The sequence below is a fragment of the Equus przewalskii genome, chromosome 5, assembly GCF_037783145.1.
Source record: "Equus przewalskii isolate Varuska chromosome 5, EquPr2, whole genome shotgun sequence".
In the NCBI taxonomy this organism is placed as follows: Eukaryota; Metazoa; Chordata; class Mammalia; order Perissodactyla; family Equidae; genus Equus; species Equus przewalskii.
Window position 1 is genome coordinate 38,799,278 of NC_091835.1, and position 23,502 is coordinate 38,822,779.

Sequence of the window (23,502 nt, forward strand, 5' to 3'; positions counted from 1 at the left end):
TACATGAATACAAAGAATAAATGTAGAGAATATAAAGAACATATACATAATCAAAGAGATAAATGTGTATGATGTATTAATTTATTTTCTAAATAGTAATGTGTAAGCTTTCTCCCTCTTATAAATTAATTATGGTGGAAATATTTCTGAGTTTTTGTCAACTTACAAAAGTTTATCTCGAATTCTGTCAATAACCAGTTGCTTGACCCATACAAAGATTTTTATCAACTTATTTAATGTTTTCTTGATTAACATTTTATGTTTTCCATCAAAGTATTTTCTAATCATGATAATAAAGAGTGACAGAAGGGGAGAGATAGAAAATTTAGTAAAACAAGATGTGTCCTAAAATATCTGAAATCCAGTAGAGGAAAAGAACAGACATGTAAAAAATAACAAAGGACACTGTTTATTACCCCATGAAAATGCCAACCTCCACCAAAATTAAATCTAACCATTGATCATGCTGCACTAAAACAAATTCAAAAGACACAGGTTGGTTTCATTCCTTGAGGAAGTGGGGCACACCCAAATGACTCTTGTACAACAACCTTGTGGTTATTGCATATACCTTTGACTGCCAGTTAACAATTTATTACTCTCACCTCCAAATCTATCCTTCAAACCCTGTTCTGAGATAATGTAGCTAGATCCTATAAACTTTTCTCCCTCGTCAGCTCGCATGATGTTAAGTTGTGTAGTAAAAGGCACTGGACAGGCACTGCAGGACACAGGCTCTTCTTCCTGGTTTCATGGTGTTCTCTTTCCTTTGGCTACTATGTGGCTGTGGTATTCACTCTCCAGAAAGTTTTTGGGTCCATTCCTATTTATAGTTCCCTGTGCTCTACCCTCTGCCTGCTAACACTGGCAGGGAGGTCTTCCTGGTTGCCAGTCACAGCCTGAGATCCATCCTCACCAATTTCAGCCTACCGACTGAGGAATCAATCTGTCCCAGGGCAATCCAGTGAACATGTCTGCCATGAATTTGTCTGCAGCCACGCTGTCTTCAATGATATCCAAAACCCATCCTTAAGCAGTAGACCTGGCTACAAAGTAGATTCCTTCCTTGGGGGCTCTCCTTTAACCCTAAGGTATTCTTTGTAATTTTCTATTATCCCCTCTTCCTAGGCTATCCTCTAGAAACAGTTAATAATGTTTTACATCAGGCCTCCCCTAGTTTCCGTCTCTTGAGTTGACTCTGACTTATACACCTTACCACTCCAGGCTCTTGAATTCTCATTTTGAACAACTTCAAGGTCTAGGACAAATGAATTAATTTGAAAATATGAGTGGAATTACTCACCTCATTGAGACTTAGGAGTAACAGTTCTTGATTTTAGGTTTTGTCATTTATATATGATTATTTTAGTAAATAGTAAAAGTTTAAGAAACATATAATATGTACCTGGGTATATATTTAAAAATAATATAAATAAAGATTTAAAAGTAATTCTACAACAACAAGAGTGAAGCCCCAGGCAAACTATGGACTTAAGGTGATTATGATACATCAATGTGGATTCATCCTTGGTAACAAATATACCATTCTGGTGAGTGATGTTGAGAATAGGGGAGGCTGTGCATGTTCAGGGACAAGGGGCATATGGGAAATCTCTGTACATTTCTCTTGATTTTGTTGTGAACTTAATGCTACTCTAAAAAACAATATGTTAAAAAAATTCTAAGAAAATAATTGTATGGCTTTTCAAGAAACTACAAATATATTCTTTACAGATGGTGACAGTAACATTACACCAAATTTAGTTAAGCTAAAGTGCCTGGTGCTTACAAACATATATTTTTGTTTCTAAACAAGATGCAGGAGAAAGTTTGTTTTCTGGAAAATCCAAGAACGCACAATTCTTATCCCTCCCTGAAGATACTGGGAACCTGAAATACACAGATATCATTTATCTTAGTAAAATATAACGATATTTTGATGAATAAATATTATATTTAGACTAATAGTTATATATCTAATTCTGAATATTTCCCATGTATTTTTTCTATGGAAAAGTTTAAAGAACTGTTTTTATATAATTCTTCATATATTGCTTCCTTTTTCTTTCTAAGATTAATCCCTTTAAGGAATAAAATATAAAATTTCTCAAGAAACTTACAGTTTGGAAGAGATAGTTGAGCCATTTGGCCACACCCATGCATTATTACTGGTGCTGTGACAGAGTCCAATCCATGAAAAAACATAGAAGGAGTTCAGAAAATTCTATAGAAAAGAAATTTTATTAGAATTCAAATAAATTTTTATACTAATTTAAATTTGGTAATAACAAACAAAGTTATTTATTTTTTTACTTTAGAGAGTCTCTCAATTTACAATATGTTACATATTGGACAATTAGGTAAATGTATTAGTATGACTAAGTGAAGAGGACAAACTGACAATGACACAATTTCAAGGCTCTGAGAATTGATCAAAGACAAACAATAATTTGTGAAGTGGAAAAAAATAGAGCAAATTTGTAGTCTTCTGGTCTAGTACTGCTCCAATGTCTACCCTCATCCACACCCCATCTCACTGAGCAAAAGAATTGTAGTATTTACAATTTGAGGAAGGCTGCAAAAACAATGCTGTAGTTGCCAAAGGTGTAGATTTGATTAGGAGAGAAGAATGGGTCACTAAACAGTCCACTACTTTTTCATTTCAAAGTGCTGAATTTTCTAGGTAACTAATGAAGAAAATATGTACTTTTTCTAGTTCAAGGTTATGGTGTCCTTTGTGTCAAGCATAGTGCCAACCATAAATATAATGGCAAGGTACTAAAAATGAACGTACAATAGAAGAGATGACGTTAGGTCTACACATCCTTGACTGATGGAAAAAAACATGCAGATCTATAGAAGAGACCAAGATGATCCTCGTAACAAGTAAAAACCAAAGTAGATGTGAGAACTAATTACAAAGTTATAAGCATTCCCCAAAACACACACACACACACACACACACACACACACACACACACACAGACAAATGGTAGACAGTGGAAGCCCTACTGACTTGCAATATTTGAATACAACCGTTTACAAGAATTACTGGTTGACAACTAAGCAATGCAATCACAAGGGTAATTCCTAGGAAGTCAAGCTAAAAAATAAACAATAAGAATTTGAAAAAACTGGGCAGAACTATCACAGGCACACTTCAGAGGAAAAGATTCTGGAGAAAAGTTTATGCATGTTCTAAAAGGTAATAAATCTAAGAAACATGAAATGGAATCCATGTTTACCACACTATATTATAAAGTGTCTACTTAAAAAAGAAGAAAACTTGCAAAGAAACTAGAAAATGTCTTCCATATTCAGGGAAAAAGTCAGACAATAGAATCTTTTACCAAGATTAAATGTTAGATGTATTAGAAAAATATTAATTATTATAGACATACGCAAATTATAAAGTAAACTATGTTCAAATAACCTAATGAAAATATGATGGTAGTGACAAAACAAGTAGAAAATATCAATAGAGAAATAAAAATTTTATAAAACAATTGATTAGAAATTTTGTGTTGACAAACATATTACGTGAAATGAAAAATTCATCAAATTGAATCTACAGAAAATTTGAGATGCAGAAGAAAGAAGTGATGAAATTGAGGATGGAATAATAGAAATTATTTTTCCAAGAGGAAAAAGAGAGAAAAATTAACACAGCTCAGAGACCTTTGAGACAGTATCAAGAAAACCAAGCTAGGCATAAATATAGTTTGAGAAGAAGAGAGACAGCAAGGGACAGCAAAAAAATTTTAAGCCACAATGAATGAACAACTTCTTAATTTATATTTCAAAAATATTGATAGACCCAAGGAGTCCAGCAAATACTAACATGTTGAACACATTGAAATCCATATCTGAAAACATCATAACAAATGAGTGAAGAACACTTGAAGACAAAAACAAAGAAATAATCTTGATGGAATAGATAGGATTATTAGGTGACTTGAGTCAGTGCGAAAATCAGGGAATGGGTGAGATGTCTCCCACCTCCAGCAACACTTAGACCACATTATGTTCACATTTGTCATGGATGCTATTCCAGTATGGAGGGGGATGACATTAGCAAAATGGAAGAATAAGAAGCCTCAGTCTCTTGTTCCCCCATGAAAACAATTTAACAATATTTTCAGAAATAAACCCACGTATATTTGGTCTAATGATTTTTGGCAAGGATGTCAAGACCATTTCATGGGAAAAGGACAATGTCCTCCACAGACATGTTGGGAAAACTGGCTCTTCACATTCAAAGAATGATTTTGGATACTTACATTACACCACATACAAAAGTTAACTCAAAAAGTATTAAAGACCTAACATAAGACCTAAAACACCTAGAAAAAACCATAGAGGGAAAGTTAATGACATTGGATTTGGCAGTGATTTCTTCAAAATGACACCAAAAGTACAGGCAACAAAAGCAAAAACAGACAAACGGTACTACATCAAACTAAAATATTTTGTGCATTAAATGGCACAAGGTACAGAATAAGAGAAAATATCTGCAACTCATATCTGATAAGGGGTAAATATCCAAAATATATATAAAAAAAAAAAACCTCCTACAATTCAACAGCAACAATGAAGAACAAGTAACCTAATTTAAAAATGGGCAAAGGAATTGAATAAACACCTTTCCCAGGAAGATATCCAATGGCCAACAAGCATATGAAACGATGCTCAATATCTCTAATTATTAAAGAAATGCAAATCGAGACCTCAATGAGATATCACCTCTAAACCATTAGAAAGGCTACTATCAAAAAAAAAATAACAAGTGTTGGAAAGGATGTGGAGAAAAAAACAACTCTTGTACACTGTTGGTGGGAATGTAAATTGGCCATCCATTATGGAAAACAGTATGGAGGTTCCTCAAAAAATGAATAACAGAATTACTACATGAATCAACAATCCCACTGATATATGTGGAAATAGATCCAAAAGAATTGAAAAGAAGATCTTGAAGAGATATTTATACATCTATGTTCATAGCAGTCAAGAATGTTCGATGTTCAAGATAGCCAAGTGGTAAAAGCAACCCAAATGTCCATTGGTGGATGAATGGAAAAGAAAATGTGGTATATACAAACAATATGACATTATTCAGTCTTAAAAAGGAAGGAAATCCTGTCACATGCTACAACATGGATGAAACTCACTCAATATGCTAAGGGAAATAAGCCAGTCACAAAAAAGTGCATGATTCCACTTACATTAGGTTTCTAAAGTAGGGAAACTCATAAAATCAGAAAGTAGAATGGCAATTGCCAAAGGTTGCATGTTTAGGGGGATGAGGGAATTTATTGGCTATAGAGTTTCAATTTTGGAAGTTGAAAAATTTCTAGATATCTGTTGCATGACAATGCAAATATAGTCAACACTGATAAATTGTACACTTGATCTCTTTGTAGTGTATACAGATGTAGAATTATAAGGTTGTACATCTGAAACTTATATAATAAAAGAAAGACTCTCCTAATTTAAAAAAATGGTTAAGATGTATGATATAGTTAAAATGTCACAGATAATTTGTAAAATATTGTATGATTCCACTCTATGACATTCTGGAAAATGAAAAACTGTTGTAAATTTTATGCTATGTGTTTTTGAAATCAGCAAGGGGGACAAACTACCCATTACATATGGGAAAATAACAACATGATTAATAGATGAGTTCTCCTCAGAAACAATGAAGGACAGAAGGCAGTGAATGACATATTCAAAGAAGTGAAAGTAGTGGAAAAAAAACAACAAGACTCTGTCAAACAAAAATTCTAAATTCAGCAAAACAGTCCTGCAAAAAAGGTGCACTAAGGATCTTACAACATACATGGAAACAGAGAGAATTTCTTATTAGCAGAACTGCCTTCCCAAAATATTCTTCAGCTAAAAAGTAAAAGATACTAGATGGTAACTCATATCCACAAGAAGGAATGAAGATCAGCACAAATGGTAAATATGTAGGGAAATAAGAGTTTGTGTGTGTGTGTATGTGTGTTTTCTTCTCTTAATTTCTTCAAAAAATAAGGTTATTTAAGCAATAATTATAACACTGTATGGTTGGGTACTTATCATATATGGATACAACCTTGTATGGTAAGTAGGCACCTAGCGGGAGGAAAGAAAACTGTACTTTTTTAACATTTATTCATTTCTCTGGTGCAAAGACAACTAGAATGGTCATTTCAAGTCACCAGTGCGAAATCATAAATGCAGTGCTGGAAAGGATGTGCATAATTGGTGTTCACCATCCAGTGCTACCTGGCTTCAGTACATGGTTAGAAGTAATATTAAGACCACAAAGGAGCGGGGAAGGAAATGGAGCTATGTTGGTGCTAAGTTGCTGTATTTTACTGGAATTAGTCAGAATTAACTTGAAGTAGATCAGCTAAAGATATATTTGTAATACCCTCAGCAATTACTAAGAAGATAACTTAAAAAATATAGCCAAACTATCAATAGAGGGATTAAAATGGCACACTAAAATAATGTGTGTTTAACACACAAGATGTCAGGAAAGGTGGAAGAAAAGAAGAAGAGACACAGATATAGAACACATAGTGAAACAGCAGTCTTAAATCCAACTATACCAATAGGTATATTAAATGTGAATGAATAAACATGGCAATCAAAAGATAGATGTTGTCATATTGAATAAAAAAGTAAGATTCATCTGTACACCCTCTATAGCAACCACACTTCAGATTCAAACACACAAATAGACAAAAGTAAAAAGATGGAAAAAGATATACCCTATAAACAAAACACATAAGTGAGCAGAAGTAGCTAATCTAATATCAAAGTAGCTGTTAAAACAAGAAATATTATTAGAAATAAAAAGAAACATTTCAGGGGCCAGCCCCGTGGCGAAGTGGTTAAGTTCGCGCGCTCTGCTTCAGTGGACCAGGGTTTCGCTGGTTCGGATCCTGGGCGGAGACATGGCATAGCTTGTGAGGCAACTCTCAGGCGGGATCCCACATGCCTCAACTAGAAGGACCCACAACTAAAAAATATACAACTATGTACTGGCAGGATTTGGGGAGGAAAAGGAGGGGGGGAAAAGAATATTGGAACAGTTGTTAGCTCAGGTGTCAACCTTTGAAAAAAAAAAAAAGAATCATTTCAAAATGTTAAAACCATCAGTATAAGAGGAACATAAAACAGTGAAAACATATATTCACCTAACCAGAGAATCCTCAAAAAAATGAAATGGAAACTATTGAGTCAAAAGGAAAAATAAACAATTCAATAATTATTGTTGGAGATTTAAAAGCTCTTCCTTCAGTAGCTGATAGAACAGCCAATCAGGAAACCAGAAAGACTATAAAACCACTAGGAACCAGCTTGATATAGCTGGCATATATAGAAAGTATTCTAGTTCATACATAAGTATCAATAATTTAAAAGGATTGTAACAATTCAAAGGATATTCTCTGAAGACAAAGCAATAAATTGGAAATCAGAAAAGATATATGGGGAATTCTCAAACATTTGCAAAGAAATACACTTCTGGAAAACGTATAGTTCAAAGATGAAATCAAAAGTGAAATGAGAAGATACCTTATAATAAATGATAATAAAATGAAAATATACAGAAAATTTACAGTGGAACTAAATTAATACTTAGAGGTAATTCATAGCGTTGTCTCACATTTAAAAGGGAGAATGTTGTAAATGAGTTATCTGAGCTGCTTTCCTCTCAAGCTTAAAAGAAGAATCAACTAAAGTTGTAGAAATAAGAAATAATAAACATATATTTAGTTGAAAGTTTATGCTGAAATCTGTCCAGCAGAATAACTCTTGGTAACCCCAAATGGAACGGTATCCAAACATTCCATGAGAATCAGCAATAGAATGGATAAATACATCGTAGTATCATTAGACAATGCAACACCAAGAAGGTGTGGACCATTTCCAACTTCACCCAACAATATGGATGAATCTCACAATTTAGCTTCACCTGAAAAAGCCCAAAGTAAAGAATATATATTTTGTGATTCCATTTATATAAGGTACTTTTTAATGAAGAAAAGAACATGAGATGGTCATTTTGTAGTGCAAGTAAATTTCAATTTCTCATTCCGGGTGATGGTTACACTTGATGAAAATTCAGTAAGCTGTAGGGAGATAGTATGTGCATCCTCCTGTATGTATATTATACCCCAATAAAATTATCATAAGACAATATTATGAAAATATGCAAATACATTTTGAAATGGACACAAAGTGGAAGAAATTCTAACAAATACAGCTTGTGAAAACTAAAACAAAAAGCAACAAAAATACAGGAATTTTCTTATAACTTCTACTAGAAACTTATCTGTAATTCAAAAACTTCCCACACTCAGTCATAGACCATATTGATGCTGATGTAAGCGATACATGTAAAGAAAAATATAATGCCAATCTTACAAAATCTCTTGTAGGGTAGAGGAAAGAGAAAACACCTGCAGCAAGATGAAGGAGGCTAATAAAATGTATGCGTATTTTTGATGATAATACACACAAAAAAGAAATTACATGTCATTGGCAATCATAAAGTGATGTAAGGATTTCAGCAATATATAAAATTAATAGACTATGACACAAGGAGATTTATTGAAGCAATAGCATGTTGGATTTACATTTGAAATTCCATAAAATTAACCCATCACATTAACAGAGTAAAAAAGAAAAATGATGTCATCACTTTGATACAGAACATATTGATGAGATTAACAGTCATTCTTGCTTTACAAAAAAGGCAAAGTAATCTTTAAAAAAATAGGAATAAAAAGGAAAAATCCATGCAACGACCTAGAAGAGACCATAACTTTGAAAAAGGAGAACTGATATCAACTAGTACAAATTTACCATTAAAAAAACAGTGCTTAGAGTAAGGAATTGGCATAAAAACAGATGACTAGATCTTGAAAACTGTTAGAAAGTACAAAACTATACCCACACGTATATGGAATGCATATTTCAACAAAAATGCAAACTCATTAAGCGGAGAAAGTATAATGTTTTCAATAAATGTTGCAGAAAAGATTGGCTATCAATATGCAATGTAATAACAATAATTTTATCCATACCTCACACTATATGCAAAAATAAGCTCAAAATTGGTCACAAACCAAGGTGTAAGCTATAAAACCTCAAGATGTATTAGAAAAATCTACATGACCTTGGCTTAGGCAGAGATTTCTTAGATACAACACTAAAACTGTGATCCAGAAAATAACAAATTAATGAACAGTACCACATAAAATTAGAAAACTTTTGCTGTTTCAAGAGAAAAAAAGACAAATCATTGACTTGGAGAAAATATTTGCCAATTATACATACGATAAAAGAGTAATTTCCTGGAGGTAAAAGAACTCTCAAAACAAAAAACAAAAAATATGCAAAATATTTCGATGGATAGTTCACCAAAAAAAAAAATACAGATGGCAAATGAGTACATGAAAAGATGGTCAATATTATTAGTTTTAGGAAAATTCAAACAAAACTACTACAGATCGGACCTCCTGTTCTGGGAAGATGGAGCGGATGTACTTTTCAGCGGTAGCACTTTTACTGTATAGTACTTCTGGAAAGAAGGAGTGGATGATACTTTTCACTATTCCTTCCACTAAATACGGCTAAAAACACTGGACACTGTATATAAGACAAGCATGAGAAGATTCTGGAAAGTGATGAGAAAGCTGACGGAAATGGGACTTGAGACCTGAGGAGTGATATTGCAGTGAGCTCGCTGAGAATTTCTTTTAATCTCGGATATCCCAGGCTGGATGCAGGAGAAATAGGCAAACTAGAACTCCAGTGGGTACGGACAAAAATCCCAAAAAAGACTTCTCTCTCCAAAGGACCAGGAAAGGGGCAGGCTAGATAAACAGAAACATTTTAGACTCTTAACTGCCTTATTCCAACCAAAATCCATAGAAAAGTTCGGTGAAAATATCACTCAGGAATGAAGGAGAATTTAAGATATTCTCAGATAAAGGGAAACTCAGAAAATGTGTCATCATCCAGGCCCAGTCTAAAAGAATAGATAAAAGAAATCATCTAAGCAGAAATTAAATGGATCTTCAAGAAGGAAGAGAGAACAAAAGAAAGAATAAAAATATCATTAGATACAATAGACTTTCCTTCTCCTCTTGTGTTTTCTAAATTGATAGTTGAAGTAAAATTATCAGTTGAAGAAATATTGAACATTCTTCCATGTAATTCTTGATATATGTAAATGAAATACATAGGAAGATTATAAATATACATAGTAAAGGGACATAAAGGAAAGTAAAGATTCTCCATTTCACTCAAACTGCTGTAGACTACTACAGACTATACAGACTGTGATAAAATATATATTATCATCAATACTAATATAATATAGAATACATATTATCCATATAAAGCAGACTAGAGCACATATGTGTATATATGTTTATAAACATAGGAAAGATATTTATGAAAAGAAAGATCATCTTTGCTATAAATTATGCTCTATCAATTAGGTAATGATGTAAAGAAGTATAAACATCACTTCCATCTCATCTTCACATGCATCACAAATACAGCATCACAAAAAATAAATTCCCAATGGATTATAGACCCAAATGTAAAAGTTAAGAAATAATGAGAAAAGATAAAACCTAGAGAGTAATATAGAAGATTATATTCACAAACTTGGACTAATTTCTGAAAGGGGTCCAAAATAATCACTAACACCAAAAAAGAAAAATTGGACTCTGATCACATTAATAAATTCTGGTCATTAAAAGACTCCAATATGAGAGTAAAACTCAAAGTCACAAAGTCAAAAAATTTATTTGCATCTCATAAACTCAAAAAGGAGCACATATCCAAAATATAACAAGAACTCCTAGGAAGGTAATTGACAGACATCGTGTAAGAGAAATGGTGGACAAGGCAAGGACAAGACAAGACACATGAACAGGCACTTCCCATTACTGCAAAAGAGATGTCTTAATGGTTAAGAGCCCAGAAAAATATGTTCAATCCACTAGGAATCAGTAAAATGTCTACTAATGTCATAATGATACTGTAACATAACAATCAGAACTTTAAAATTTCTGAGAGTACTAAGTTTTGGATCAAGAGACTATAGGATAAAATATGTATTTACACAAAACTAGGAAAATGTTGGGACAATTTAATCAATTTGACATACACATATATTTATGAACCTGCAATTTTATTCTGATGCATAGAGGACACTATATTATAATTATACAAAGTGCAATTATAATAATATAATAGTATTTATAAATTATCATATTTTTATAAATATAATCATGTTATATTAATATAATTTATTACATGACATATTTATATATAATATATAAATTATTTAATACATCATGTGGAAAAAGATATACACAAGAGTTTTCATAAAAAATTATCCATAATACCCGTTTTAAAAAGTAACTAAATTTTTACTCAGTAGCATAGATTAAAAAATGTCAAATCCATACAATACATAGCTGAAATTAACAAACTACAGGTAAATGCAAAAGTATGGATGAATTGCAAAAATATAAGGTAGGAGTGAAGAAGACACAAGAATGCATACTGAATCTTCCATTTATATAAATCTCAAAAACATGCAGTGATACTTTATAATGTTGAAAAGCAGAACAGTGGTTAAGTGAGGAGGTAGCAGAAGTGTTGAGAGTTCACCCAGGGGCGGGCTGCCTGGGGCTGAAAACTTCTATTTCATGACCTGAATTGTAATTACGTAGGTCTTTTCAGTTTGTGATCAACTTGCACAATCATGATATGTTTAGCTTCCTTGATGCATGGTATAACTAAAGAGTAAAGTTAATTTAGGAAAAAAAGCATTTATAGAAACATGGTTTTCTATGAAAAGCAAGAAGTGGAAACTATCAAATGTGCATTAGTGACATAAAAATATAAATAAAATATAAAGTTAAACAATGGAATAACAACAGGCTTTAAAATAAAACTCTACAGATAGGTAAAAAAACATGGCTGAATTCTACAATATAAGATTGACTGAAATAAGCTTTTAATAAAATATTAGAAACAACTTAAAATCTTACCATTTCTTCTTCATTATCTATATAAAGCAGGTTAGAGTTCTTCGAAGCACACGCCATCAAGCTCTCATTCCATGCTTTTCTTTCAATACTAATGTAATAGCAATTGTTGGAATATGTTAACCACTCATTTGGACAATGACCACAACGATATTCTGAAGAAAGATTATGTATTGTTATTCAAAGCAATTGAATTTTTGAATTCTAAAAAATGAAAATTATGTACTTGCATAGGTGTAAACATATATGTACATAACATATCTATACATCCTCACACGCTGGTACACATAAAGAAAACAAAACACACTTACATACACACTTACAGAGAAGGGCCAGTCTCTCATCCCCTAATTTATGTGCCACTAATTTAGAATGCAAGCACACAAAGAAAAGTATCCACTCTGCATATGTCCTGCAAGTCAGCAAATGGAAGTATTTTAGATTAGTAAAATTATTTATCTCTTATCAGTAGGAAATTTGAGCCAATCCACAACAATGGGTATGGTGATTTTAAATGAAATTTCTTCATATTGTTGCATAAGAAGGAATACTCTCCTCTAATCATTATTTATGAACATTACTCAATTTTAATTCATTTCCACAAAAAAAATCTAGTATCATTTTTTCTTAGCTTAAGATAGACATAAAATGTAAACTATACTAATATTAGAACTTTGAAAATCAGTATATACCTGTCTGGTTCCTTGTTATCGGGGTTGAATTGTTTTGCTCCAGAATTACAGTAGCTATAAAAATTAAAGTAATGCATATAAAAATTAATATCTAAATAAATCATAGCTTCTTACTTTAAAATTTGGTGTATTGTTTAGAATTAGAATAATCTAATTTTAGAAGATGTTACCAAAACATTAATAAAGTAATGAAGACCAAGGGAAAAATATCTCCAAAGCCTAAAGGACCAAGCCTTACCATCTCTTATAGTATTTGGTTTAATCAATCTTCAAGAACTAATTTGTTATTTCTCAATAAGTTCTTTCAGTCTCCTCAAGTATGTCTTTGAGTTATGAAATCAGAATACATACATACGCAAGACTTTCTATATTCATTCTGTTATTTATAATTTGACAAATTCAGAATAACCATTCCACATTTACTCTAAAACCATACATTAAAATGAGAGTTCTAATCCATAATATTATGAAACGTTTGGAGGCACTGACGATCATTAAAGTAAAAAGTTCCCTTATAATCTTTCAAAAATGTACTTACAGGTAATAACAGCTATTGCTACCACTGTGGATAATAAGACAAAGCAGATGATTCCCAGGATCCCAGCAACGAGCTTCCCCGGTGGTGATGGTAAATCTGCAGAGAGAAAAATGAAAACACTGAGAAAGGAGAGATGGAGACTACATACAAGGGAACTCACATGCACGGGAATCATACATATAAACTCGGACCCCAAACTCACATCTACCATTGTAATCTCTCTCTCAGAATATTCCATGGCATTTTCTGTAAACATAATGCTCCGTGAGCTGTTAGTCAAAAACTAGAAATTTTGACAATGCCTGAATGAAATTAGTCCTCAGATGTCGTATTAGAATGCCATATTCCAACTTCAAGCTCTGATCCTTACATATAAAAATTAGGTGAGCTTATTCCCTTTTCCCACACCTCTGCGCCCAGCTGCCCATCCTAGAGCAGTTAGACTGTGTGTCTGTTAGATGTTTTACCTTTGCAGTGGTCGTTCTTGTCATCCCCTAGAAGATCCCGAGAGGCATCTTGAAGGTTTAATTCCGCATAAGTTATTTCCTGTTCAGTTACTGAAATGGAGCTTTTAGTGCCCTTAGGCTTCATTTGCTGTCTCCTTGAGTCCTTCACCATATTCAATTCTGCGTAGTTTTCTCTTTGGTTATTCATCTCTACAGCTGAGTAATGTCAGAGACAGTGTTCTATGAAAGCTGCACTTAAGTGGTTAATAAATGGTGTGTATCATAAGATCCCTAGTATACCTAAAGGGGTGGGGTGTGAGATGAGTAATAGTACTAATTTTGCAGATGAACAATGTAAAAGTGTGGTTCTAATTTCCTTAGAACTTTAAACATGTGTTTTATGATAGTAGAAGTGGTTTTCAAAATAATATTATATGTTTGACACAATGCTATTTGTTGGAGAAATGTAAAGCAATAAATTAGTAAGGAATATAGAAGTTCATGAATAATAACATCCTTGTAACTTAAAGTCAGACTCCATAGAAACATTTTAATACTATTAGAATATTGGGTTAAAATTAAAATGCCGTATTAAGAAAAAAATGATGCACCAATCATTATGACAATTTTTAAATCCATTCATGGTTAAAAATTGAGTGTTAATAAGTTGGGGGAATAGTAGTGTTAGCATATATAGTAATTTCCTGCACTAAAACTTAGTGACTTACATTTATTTATTAAAGAGGATGAGATACTATCACATCATCTTTTATTTTGAATGATTGTGCAGATGTGAAAAGTCATTAAAATTATAAGGAAACATTTTATATGTTGAAAAATGTTAGATGACACACTAAATCTATTCAAAACCTAAAAAATATTGAAAACAAAAAAAATTAAATATTTATTTGACACTAGAAATGGCCTATTGATTCAATGGCAAAGATGCAAAATCATAAAATGATAAATAAAAGTGTAGATCATTTATGGAAGAGCACTGTTGCTTCAAAATTCCAGAAAGATCCCATGGCTGTTAAAGTCAGTGAGAGTAGTTTAGTTGTGCAAACAGTTGTGATAAATCAGGTAATGTAATTTGATAATTCAGTCAATGAGCTCCGCAATCAGCGAGATCTGGAATTAATTCTGGTTTTGAAATTTGCAATGTACGACCTTTAAAAAGTTACTTAGTGTCTAACAACCTGGTTTACTAATCTAAAATGAGAATAAAAATATCTAATATATAATGCATGTAAAACACATATTACTCAATCTGGCTTTTATAAGATCTCAATAATATGCTTATTATTTTAATTATTGTTTTAACATAATTGCTATGTTATTGTTTCTGAACTATAACAGTGAGACCATGTAACATAATTCATGAGAGAGGAGTCGCTTTATCAGTGTGGTGTATCTTTTTTGAACTATTTTGTGTAACTTAAAAAAAATTTTGATTGTTTATATTTAACTTTTAACCACCATTTTACAGAAGGTAACTCATCCTGATTTTGATTAAAAATAAAACTGCTTTTATTTAATCTAAGTACGTATACGAGGAATTACGTTTGACCTTCATGATTTGATGAATTCATTCTAAGAATCTTTTTTTAAAGGCTAGGCTAATTAAAAATAATATCTATTTATATCTATTTTGATTATAAAATCCAAAATTAAGTATTTATTGTCATGATGCTTATAAGATTTCACTTTTAGTTGTGTTGATTTACAAACCCAATTATGCATGTGGGTATGCACTTAACTAATCCTTCAAAGGCAGGAATTTGAATATTTTAAGAAATCCTCCTACATATTTTTTATTTTATTCTTGTTTTTACCCTGCATTATTCAAATAAAGATACCAATATTTTTTTATGATTTGATTGTATACTCACTGTACCTCAGTTGCATCATATCTGGCATTTGTAATCTCCCACTAAACGAGCTGGCTAGTAGAGAGACAGGAGAGTAGCCACACATACCTTCTGTTAGCCAGAAAGTGGTGCATCCTGTAGGGGGAGGCCAGGTTACTCCTGTAAACAAACAATATCTGCGGTCTTCACAGACTGCGGTCTTCACACACTGCCCGGTGAAGATGCAGAGTGAAGCCATAGGAGAGAAAGCAGATTTCTCATCAATGTGTCACTTAAAGTTTGAACAGGAAATTCTTACACCTGGGCTGTTTTGAAGACAGTTTATGTCCTCGCACACCTTCAGAATACAGGAAACTTTGAGCTTGTAGTGAGTCATTCAGTTTGTACATGAGCAAGTGCCTCTGAGACATTGTTTTCATATTCTAAAAGATATCAGGGGAGAGATACTTGATCACCTCATGCTGTTAATTTGCTTCCATCTCAATCACAAAGACTGAAAACCCAGGTCTTGTTGAGAGTATCTTAGATGTTTAAATTTTACTTTCAGACAAGTTGCTAAAATATGGCATTGCATACTTCTTTTCCTTATACCCTTGTTATGTCATTTCTATTATCATGGAAAAATTTCTTAAATCATAATCCCATTAACAGTGTATATTTAATGATATTTGTCACTAATTATTCTGAAGAATTACTATATGTTCAACCTTATTGTAACTGTTGCAAAGACATTGGTTCCCAAATGTATCTTCTCCAATTCTCTGCCCTAGTTCTTAAACTACCTACATTCAATTTTATTATTTTAAATGCGTTATTTAGATTTCCCCTGATGAAAATAATTGTCTCTGGGAAGGATAAAACATTAAAAATCTGGAAAAATATCACCATGCCAGAGATTGAGATATTAAATAACTACTCACTATATTATTCATTGATACATCCTACAATCATAACTAATTGTCTGTATTTTAATAAGAATATTTGTAGTAAATGACAAAAGCCGAAGTCTAGCCACGTAAGGGGAAGACAAAGATAATTTTTTAAAATTTCACGTAACCAAAAAATGAGAGGACCAAAAAGCAGACTTTTAAAATACAAGTTAAATGACACAAGCATCAAAAGAAATAAAACGTTAAATATAAATGATCTTGTTGGTATCAAATGGAATTCTTTTCATCATTCTTCACCTTGTATCAAGAAAAGGGAGAATGTTTGCCTATCATTTATATGGAAATCCACTTTCAATACAGTCACTAGGAGATTGAGTTCAGACAATCTCAAACTAACTTTTTAAAATCTAGAAAAATGGAATTAAATCCATAGTTATGTCCTAGTAATCTGGACTAATATTTGAGCCTTCTATAAAAATGGCTAATGATGGCTGGCTATCTGTGTATTTCTATCATATTTTATTATTTTTTCATAAACTAAATTGATAATCTCTCCTTTTCTATTAGCCACATTGCAGAATTGTAACAAAGTATTCATTAATGATATCAAACAACGTAAAGTTCACTAATGTTACCTTTTTAAATTTGAAGTACTTATATCTACTATTCCTATAGTCATACACTTTGCTATTTTAGACTAAATAACGTTATATATAAAAGTATGTAGGTATACACAAAAGTAGAAGTATGTGTTCACTTCCTGGCATTTAACTTCAATGAAATTTATGTTCAGACAATATAAAGCCACAATAAAAATTACTCAAAATAATAAGATCAATTATAATGTACTTTTTATGATATAAATCTATATATATATATCATATACAATGAATATATAAATATATAAATATATATCATATATGATACATATATATAGTGACTAATTCTAATAATGGCTATACCTAGTGACCTAAGAGAGATGGATAAATTGGAAGTCAATAACAAGTGAAAATGTCCTTTTATATGATGGCAAATTCATTTTCAAGAAAATTGTTTTTTTTAATTATTATTATTATTTTTTTTGCTGAGGAAGATTAGCACCAACCTAAGATCTCTTGAGAATCTTCTTTTTTGCTAGAGGAAGATTCGCCCTGAGATAACTTATGTCTCAATCTTCCTCCACTTTGTATGTGGGTCACTGCCACAGCAGGGCTGATGAGTGGTGTCGGTCTGCACCCAGGATCTGAACCCAGGAACCTGGGCTGCCAAAGCAGAGTGCGACAAACTTAACTACTACATCACAGGGCTAGCCACAAGAGAAAATTTTTAAGTGAGAAATTAATTACTAAGGGACTGTAACTAAAGGAAATATTTAAGGATCCTCTAAATACGATCCTTTCTCTTATTCAAAGTGAAAACTTAGATATGCGGAAAGAAAGAAGAGCTGAAGAAAACGAATTATGTTGATATATCGAAATATGTATTTGTATTAGAATTCAAGAGGGCACACATTGCATAAGCAGAAAACAAAAGTAGAGGGCAGTTAGATCATTTTGCTGTTTGAGAAGGGGTAAAAGTACTAATTTGGTAGACTTTAATGAGTAAAGAATGTAAGCTGAAAAATGTAGGGCACAAATTAAAGAATATCTAAAGCATTTAAATTAATAAATACTAAAAGAGGAAAGTGAAAACAAAATTAATTGTGAAAGATAAAACAAAGAAAAAGTAGAGTTTGAAGAAATAGTAGTGTTCACCCAAAATTAAAAAACTACATTATACTTAACAGTTAATTGCTTCTACATATTTGCACAAATAAATCAATAATATTATATTACATAATAATTTAATAATTCTATTTAATAAAAATAGAATAATATTCAATTTAAATTCCAAGAGTGTTTACATTTAAAATGTTTGTCTTGATGAGACACTCTTTTAACATAAGCATAAAGAAAGATGAAAGTAAAAGGTGAAAAAATACATGGCGCAACACAAACCAGTAGAGAACTGCTATAGTTAATGCACTGTCACAATGGAAGGCAAGAACCATTGTCAGAAATGCTGACACATGTTTCATAAGGATAGATTGAGTATCCAAACCATTAGTGATGTGTTTTAAATCCACATGTTCCTAATAATATAAGTTCAACATAGATTTCAAGAAATTGGGAAGTGAAAAGTCATGAATGGAGCTTTAAATCATTTTCTCTCATTGTTTATCAAACAGGTATACCAGTAAGGTAATAAAGATTTAAACCAGATAATTAACCACTATATATATGCACACACACGCACACACATTATACTAACATAGAATACACATATATTTAACTTCACATGGTAATTTTCCAAAAATACACTGTATACTCATATTTCTAAGCACTTTAATATAAAATAAACAGAACTGTGGTGTCATGGGAGGAGCTGCTAGCCAACTTTGGCGCATGTGCACTTGAAATGTGGGGATTCACATTTAATTTTTAATTCATTAAAAATAAATAAAATTTGGGGCTGGCCCCGTGGCCGAGTGGTTAAGTTCGCGCGCTCCGCTGCAGGCGGCCCAGTGTTTTGTTGGTTCGAATCCTGGGCGCGGACATGGCACTGCTCATCAAACCACGCTGAGGCAGCGTCCCACATGCCACAACTAGAAGGACCCACAACGAAGAATATACAACTATGTACTGGGGGGCTTTGGGGAGAAAAAAGGAAAAAAATAAAAAAATCTTTAAAAAAAAAAAATAAATAAATAAATAAATAAATAAAATTTTAAGATCAGTTTCTTAGTCACACTAGCTATGTTTAAACAGAGATGGAACATTACCAGCTTCACAGAAAATTCTCTAACTAGAGTTAACCAAAAATAGATGTCAATAACCAAAACTTTGAAAACTCCTAACATACAGTTTGAAATTCAGTAACATTTTTCTAAATAACATATGAGCCAAATAATTAATCACAATAAATGTTTACAATTTTTATATGAATTACAGAGAGATCCGTCTTGTGAAATATTGATTGCCTTAACTGCATATCTTACAAAAAAAGAAAAAAGAAAGGCAGAAATGAGAACATGCATCACAAGAAACTAAAAACAGGAAAGCTAAAATTAGAGGAAATTAAGTCCAAATGAAGTACAAGGAAGAAAACAATAAATAGTGACAAATTACCACGGGGAACCCTAGTGGCCTAGTGGTTAAGTTTGGCGCACTCTGCTTCAGTGGCCCAGGTTCGGTTGGTTCCCAGGCGTGGACATACACCACTCTGTGAGTGGCCATGATGTGCTGGGGGCCCACGTACTAAAACATAGAGAAAGATCATCACAGATGTTAGCTCAGGGTGAATCTTCTTCAGCAAAAGAAAAAAACTATCAAGACACAACAAAATTACAGTAGAGAGGATCAACAAGGCCAAAGTTATTCTCATTGCAAACACTTAATAAAATTGATAAAAGACCGTTGAAGAAAAAAGTAGATAAAACATAAATCTTTTATATCTAGATTAAACATGAGAGTATCATTATAACATTAAACACATAATAAAACCATATAATAAATACATTTTAATATCTGTATGAAATAGAAAATACCTAGAAAATGGAAATTATTCATTGCCCTACAACAAACAGAAGCCTGAGTAAAACTAACATGCATTAAAGAAATTGGATTCCTTATATAAACCTTTTTACAAAAATATCTACAAGCTCAGATGGTATCAGTAGTGAATAATAACACTTGAAAATATAACAGTACTCTTACACAAAGTCTTCCACGTAACAGAAAAAGAGAAATGCTTCCCAAAATAGCCTTAACAACAAAATCTGTCAAGTATGTAGCTATAAATGAAAATTCAGTCTAATCCCTTTGGGAACATGAATGAAGAAAAATATGTTAATGTAAATATAACATAAGCACTGATTTTTATAAAAAAGACAATAAAGAATGATCATTGTGGTTTTATTTCTCTTTCTGTGTCTTATAGGTTTGCCTATTCTTGATATTTCATATAAGTGGACTCATAAAACATGCGAGCTTTAAAAAGGTCTGAATGCCACAAATATAATGTTGAGTAAAAAAAGCCAGACACAATATAAAGATGCTTGTACTTTTTGTTATGAATATTATATTCCAATCATTGCTTTTGAAAAAATTTTCATTAATAAAACAAATAATATAATTCATTTTAAGTCTTATGCAATCATAATATTATTTCCATTTCATGAAATTGAAAGTTATCCAACAGAATCCAAACTCAGGTGTTTCCATTATAAAGCTTATGCTTGCAATTATATATAATTGGAGATCCACAACTTTCTGCTTTGAGGCCAGATGAGTATAGGAAAGCACAGTTATGTTTACCATATGATGATTCTGTTATGCTGTAATGGAAAAATGCATAATTCAGTTGTTATATGGTATGGAGACAATCCATAAAACAATAACATTTTCTGGGTAACTATAATAAAAGTATATTTTGAAAATGGATAATGACATTTTTCATATGACATTTAGTAAGAATTGATTATTAGGAAAACTGAGGAATCCATTTTTTAACATTTATATCAACATTTCATTACTTTTCAACATCTTTCTTCATATCTATAATTCAACTTAAACAAATGTATTACTATTATTGTTCTGAATTTTTCATTTTTTATATTTTCTTCTTCTATATAGCATTATTAAAAACAACTTACTTCATTTTGAAAGTTGAGCCATTTATTGACATCCACGCATGATCACTGCTGTTACGAAAGACTCCAATCCATGATAGAAGTGATAGGGAATTCAGAAATTTCTACCCCAAAATAAAGAACTTTTACTTAAATAATCACTAAAAAAGCTTTTATTATTTGTTAACCTGCAAATAGTTTATTCTTTCATAGGATCTTTAATTTTCAGAATGAAATGAGAGTGTTAGATTTTAATCAAATGCCAAAGATATAAGTTGAAAAGGATTTTTCATTTTGCCAAAAACTCTCGTCATTGTAGTTTTGCTTAAAATTAACACTGAAACACTTATAATTAGTAATTTCATTTTCTTCTTATGATAATAAGGAAAGTTCCAATTCACGTAATTTAATAGATACAAATGTTGACAAAAGTAACATAGCAAGGCTTTAAATAAGTTTCCAGATACTGTGATATTAATTTCTTCAAATATTGTGATTATATCAATGTTTTTTCTACTATATTTCTCAATTAGAAGAAAGTTGTTGGATTACCATTGGGGAAATAAATGACATAAAAGCCTAAAATTTGGTTTTCTGGGCTCCACATAATTCTGAGCCTCAAATCGATCTGTTTCTATATTTATACAATCTTATTGTCCAGACAAGGTGTCATAGGCTAATTTCTCCTGGCTACTCCCTGCTGAGTACAACTATAAATTCAGGAACTACTGGAAAACAAAATTAAAGAAGAAATCTGAAAGATGAAAAGAGAAAGACAAAATGGATTGAGACCTTGGGATTCAGGAACAACAGAGTGATAGGACATCTTATATCCCGCATCCAACAGAAGGAAGTGACCTAGGCCACTGCTTCCCAGCAGCCAACCCAGCAATAGGAAGCCGTTCCTCCACTGTGTTGAAACAAATCCTGTCCAGCAACACCAGCTAAGCCTTAGAAGGGTGATGGATCAGGAAACCCGCTAATGACCAGAAGCCAGAGGAAGTGCTTCTCTTCCCCCACCAAGAGACACCAGGGTGTGTGAGAGAGTGCAGAGGGGTGGAGGTGGGACCAGCAAAGGTAGTAAAGTACTCATGCTGGGAAGTCTTTTTATCCCTGTGGGCATGAGACTCATGTCCCCAGCCAGGGACATTGGATAGAACGGATTTCAAAATTTTGCATTCACATAATTCAGCAATGAAAACTAACAAACTACAGATAAATGCAATAATATGGACGAATTGCAAAAATATCATAGGAGAGTGAAAAGAGAGGAGGAAAAATGCACATTGTGTGATACGATTAACATGAAGTTGAACTAATCGAGGAGATTCTGTGATCGCAAAAGTCAGGGCAGCCGTTAAATAAGGAGAAATGAGAAGTGCTAAGAGTGCACCCCGAGGTGGGGCTGCTGAGGGCTGGAAACTTCTATTTTGAGATTTGATTTGTTATAACATGATTATATTCACCTGTGATCAATCTGTGCAATCATGATATGTTTAATTTCATTGGTGGATGGTAAAATTAAAAGGCAAAATTTATTTTAGAAAAAAACATTTATAGAAACCTGGTTTTCTATGAACAGTAAGAACTGGAAATTATCAAATGTACATTAGTAATATAAAAATATAAATAAAATATCATAAGGTAGAACAAAGGAGTATTGCAGAATTTAAATTAACCTACAATATGTACAAAAATATGGATGAATTCTGCAAATATAATATTGACTGAAATAAGCCTTTAATAAAGTATATGAAACATTTAAAATCTTACCATTTCTTCTTCATTGTCTATATAAAGCAGATTAGAGTTCCTGGAAGCACAGGCCATCAAACTCTCATTCCACGCTTTTTTTTCACTACCAATGTAATAGCAATTGTTGGAATATGTGATCCACTTCTTCGGATAATGACGACAATTACATGCTGAAGAAATATTATGAATTGTTATGCAAAATAATTTGAATTTTAAAAATGAAAGCTAACTTACATTCTGCATAGGTAGAAACATATATGTACATAGCATATCTATGCACCCTCACAGGCTTGTACATATAAAACAAAGCACACTCATACACACACTTACAGACATGGTCAGCCTCTCATGCTCTAATTTATAAGCTCACATAAAACAAACACACAAACAAAAATATCCACTCTATAAATGCCTTGAAATTCAATGAATGAAACCACTTTTTTAGAATGTTAAAATTATTTATCTCTTATCAATAGAAAATTTGAGCCAATTGGCAACAATGTGTATGATGATTTTAAATGAATACATCTTCATATTGTGGCATAAGAAGGAATACTCTCCTATAATAAC

At 32.1% G+C, this 23,502-nt stretch overlaps 2 protein-coding genes across 2 annotated transcripts in view; both read right to left on the reverse strand.

Annotated features, from left to right (window-relative positions):
- Positions 1-393: 393 nt before the first annotated feature.
- LOC103563732 (NKG2-A/NKG2-B type II integral membrane protein-like) lies at positions 394-15,985 on the reverse strand. Its single transcript, XM_070619079.1, has 7 exons — positions 15,727-15,985; positions 13,769-13,963; positions 13,302-13,397; positions 12,764-12,817; positions 12,075-12,226; positions 2,121-2,224; positions 394-1,890 (listed from the first exon to the last, which is right to left on the reverse strand). The coding sequence occupies exons 1-7, from the start codon at positions 15,854-15,856 to the stop codon at positions 1,770-1,772; spliced, it is 852 nt and encodes a 283-aa protein (XP_070475180.1). The 5' UTR covers positions 15,857-15,985; the 3' UTR covers positions 394-1,769.
- Positions 15,986-20,628: 4,643 nt separating this feature from the next.
- Positions 20,629-23,502, reverse strand: part of LOC103563739 (NKG2-A/NKG2-B type II integral membrane protein-like) — a 29,998-nt gene continuing 27,124 nt past the window's right edge. Inside the window, exons 5-6 of the mRNA XM_070619080.1 lie at positions 21,202-21,302; positions 20,629-20,883 (exon numbers count right to left, since the gene is read on the reverse strand). Coding sequence (XP_070475181.1) covers positions 20,757-20,883; positions 21,202-21,302 — 228 coding nt within the window. The 3' untranslated portion in view covers positions 20,629-20,756. The remainder of the gene's footprint in view (positions 20,884-21,201; positions 21,303-23,502) is intronic.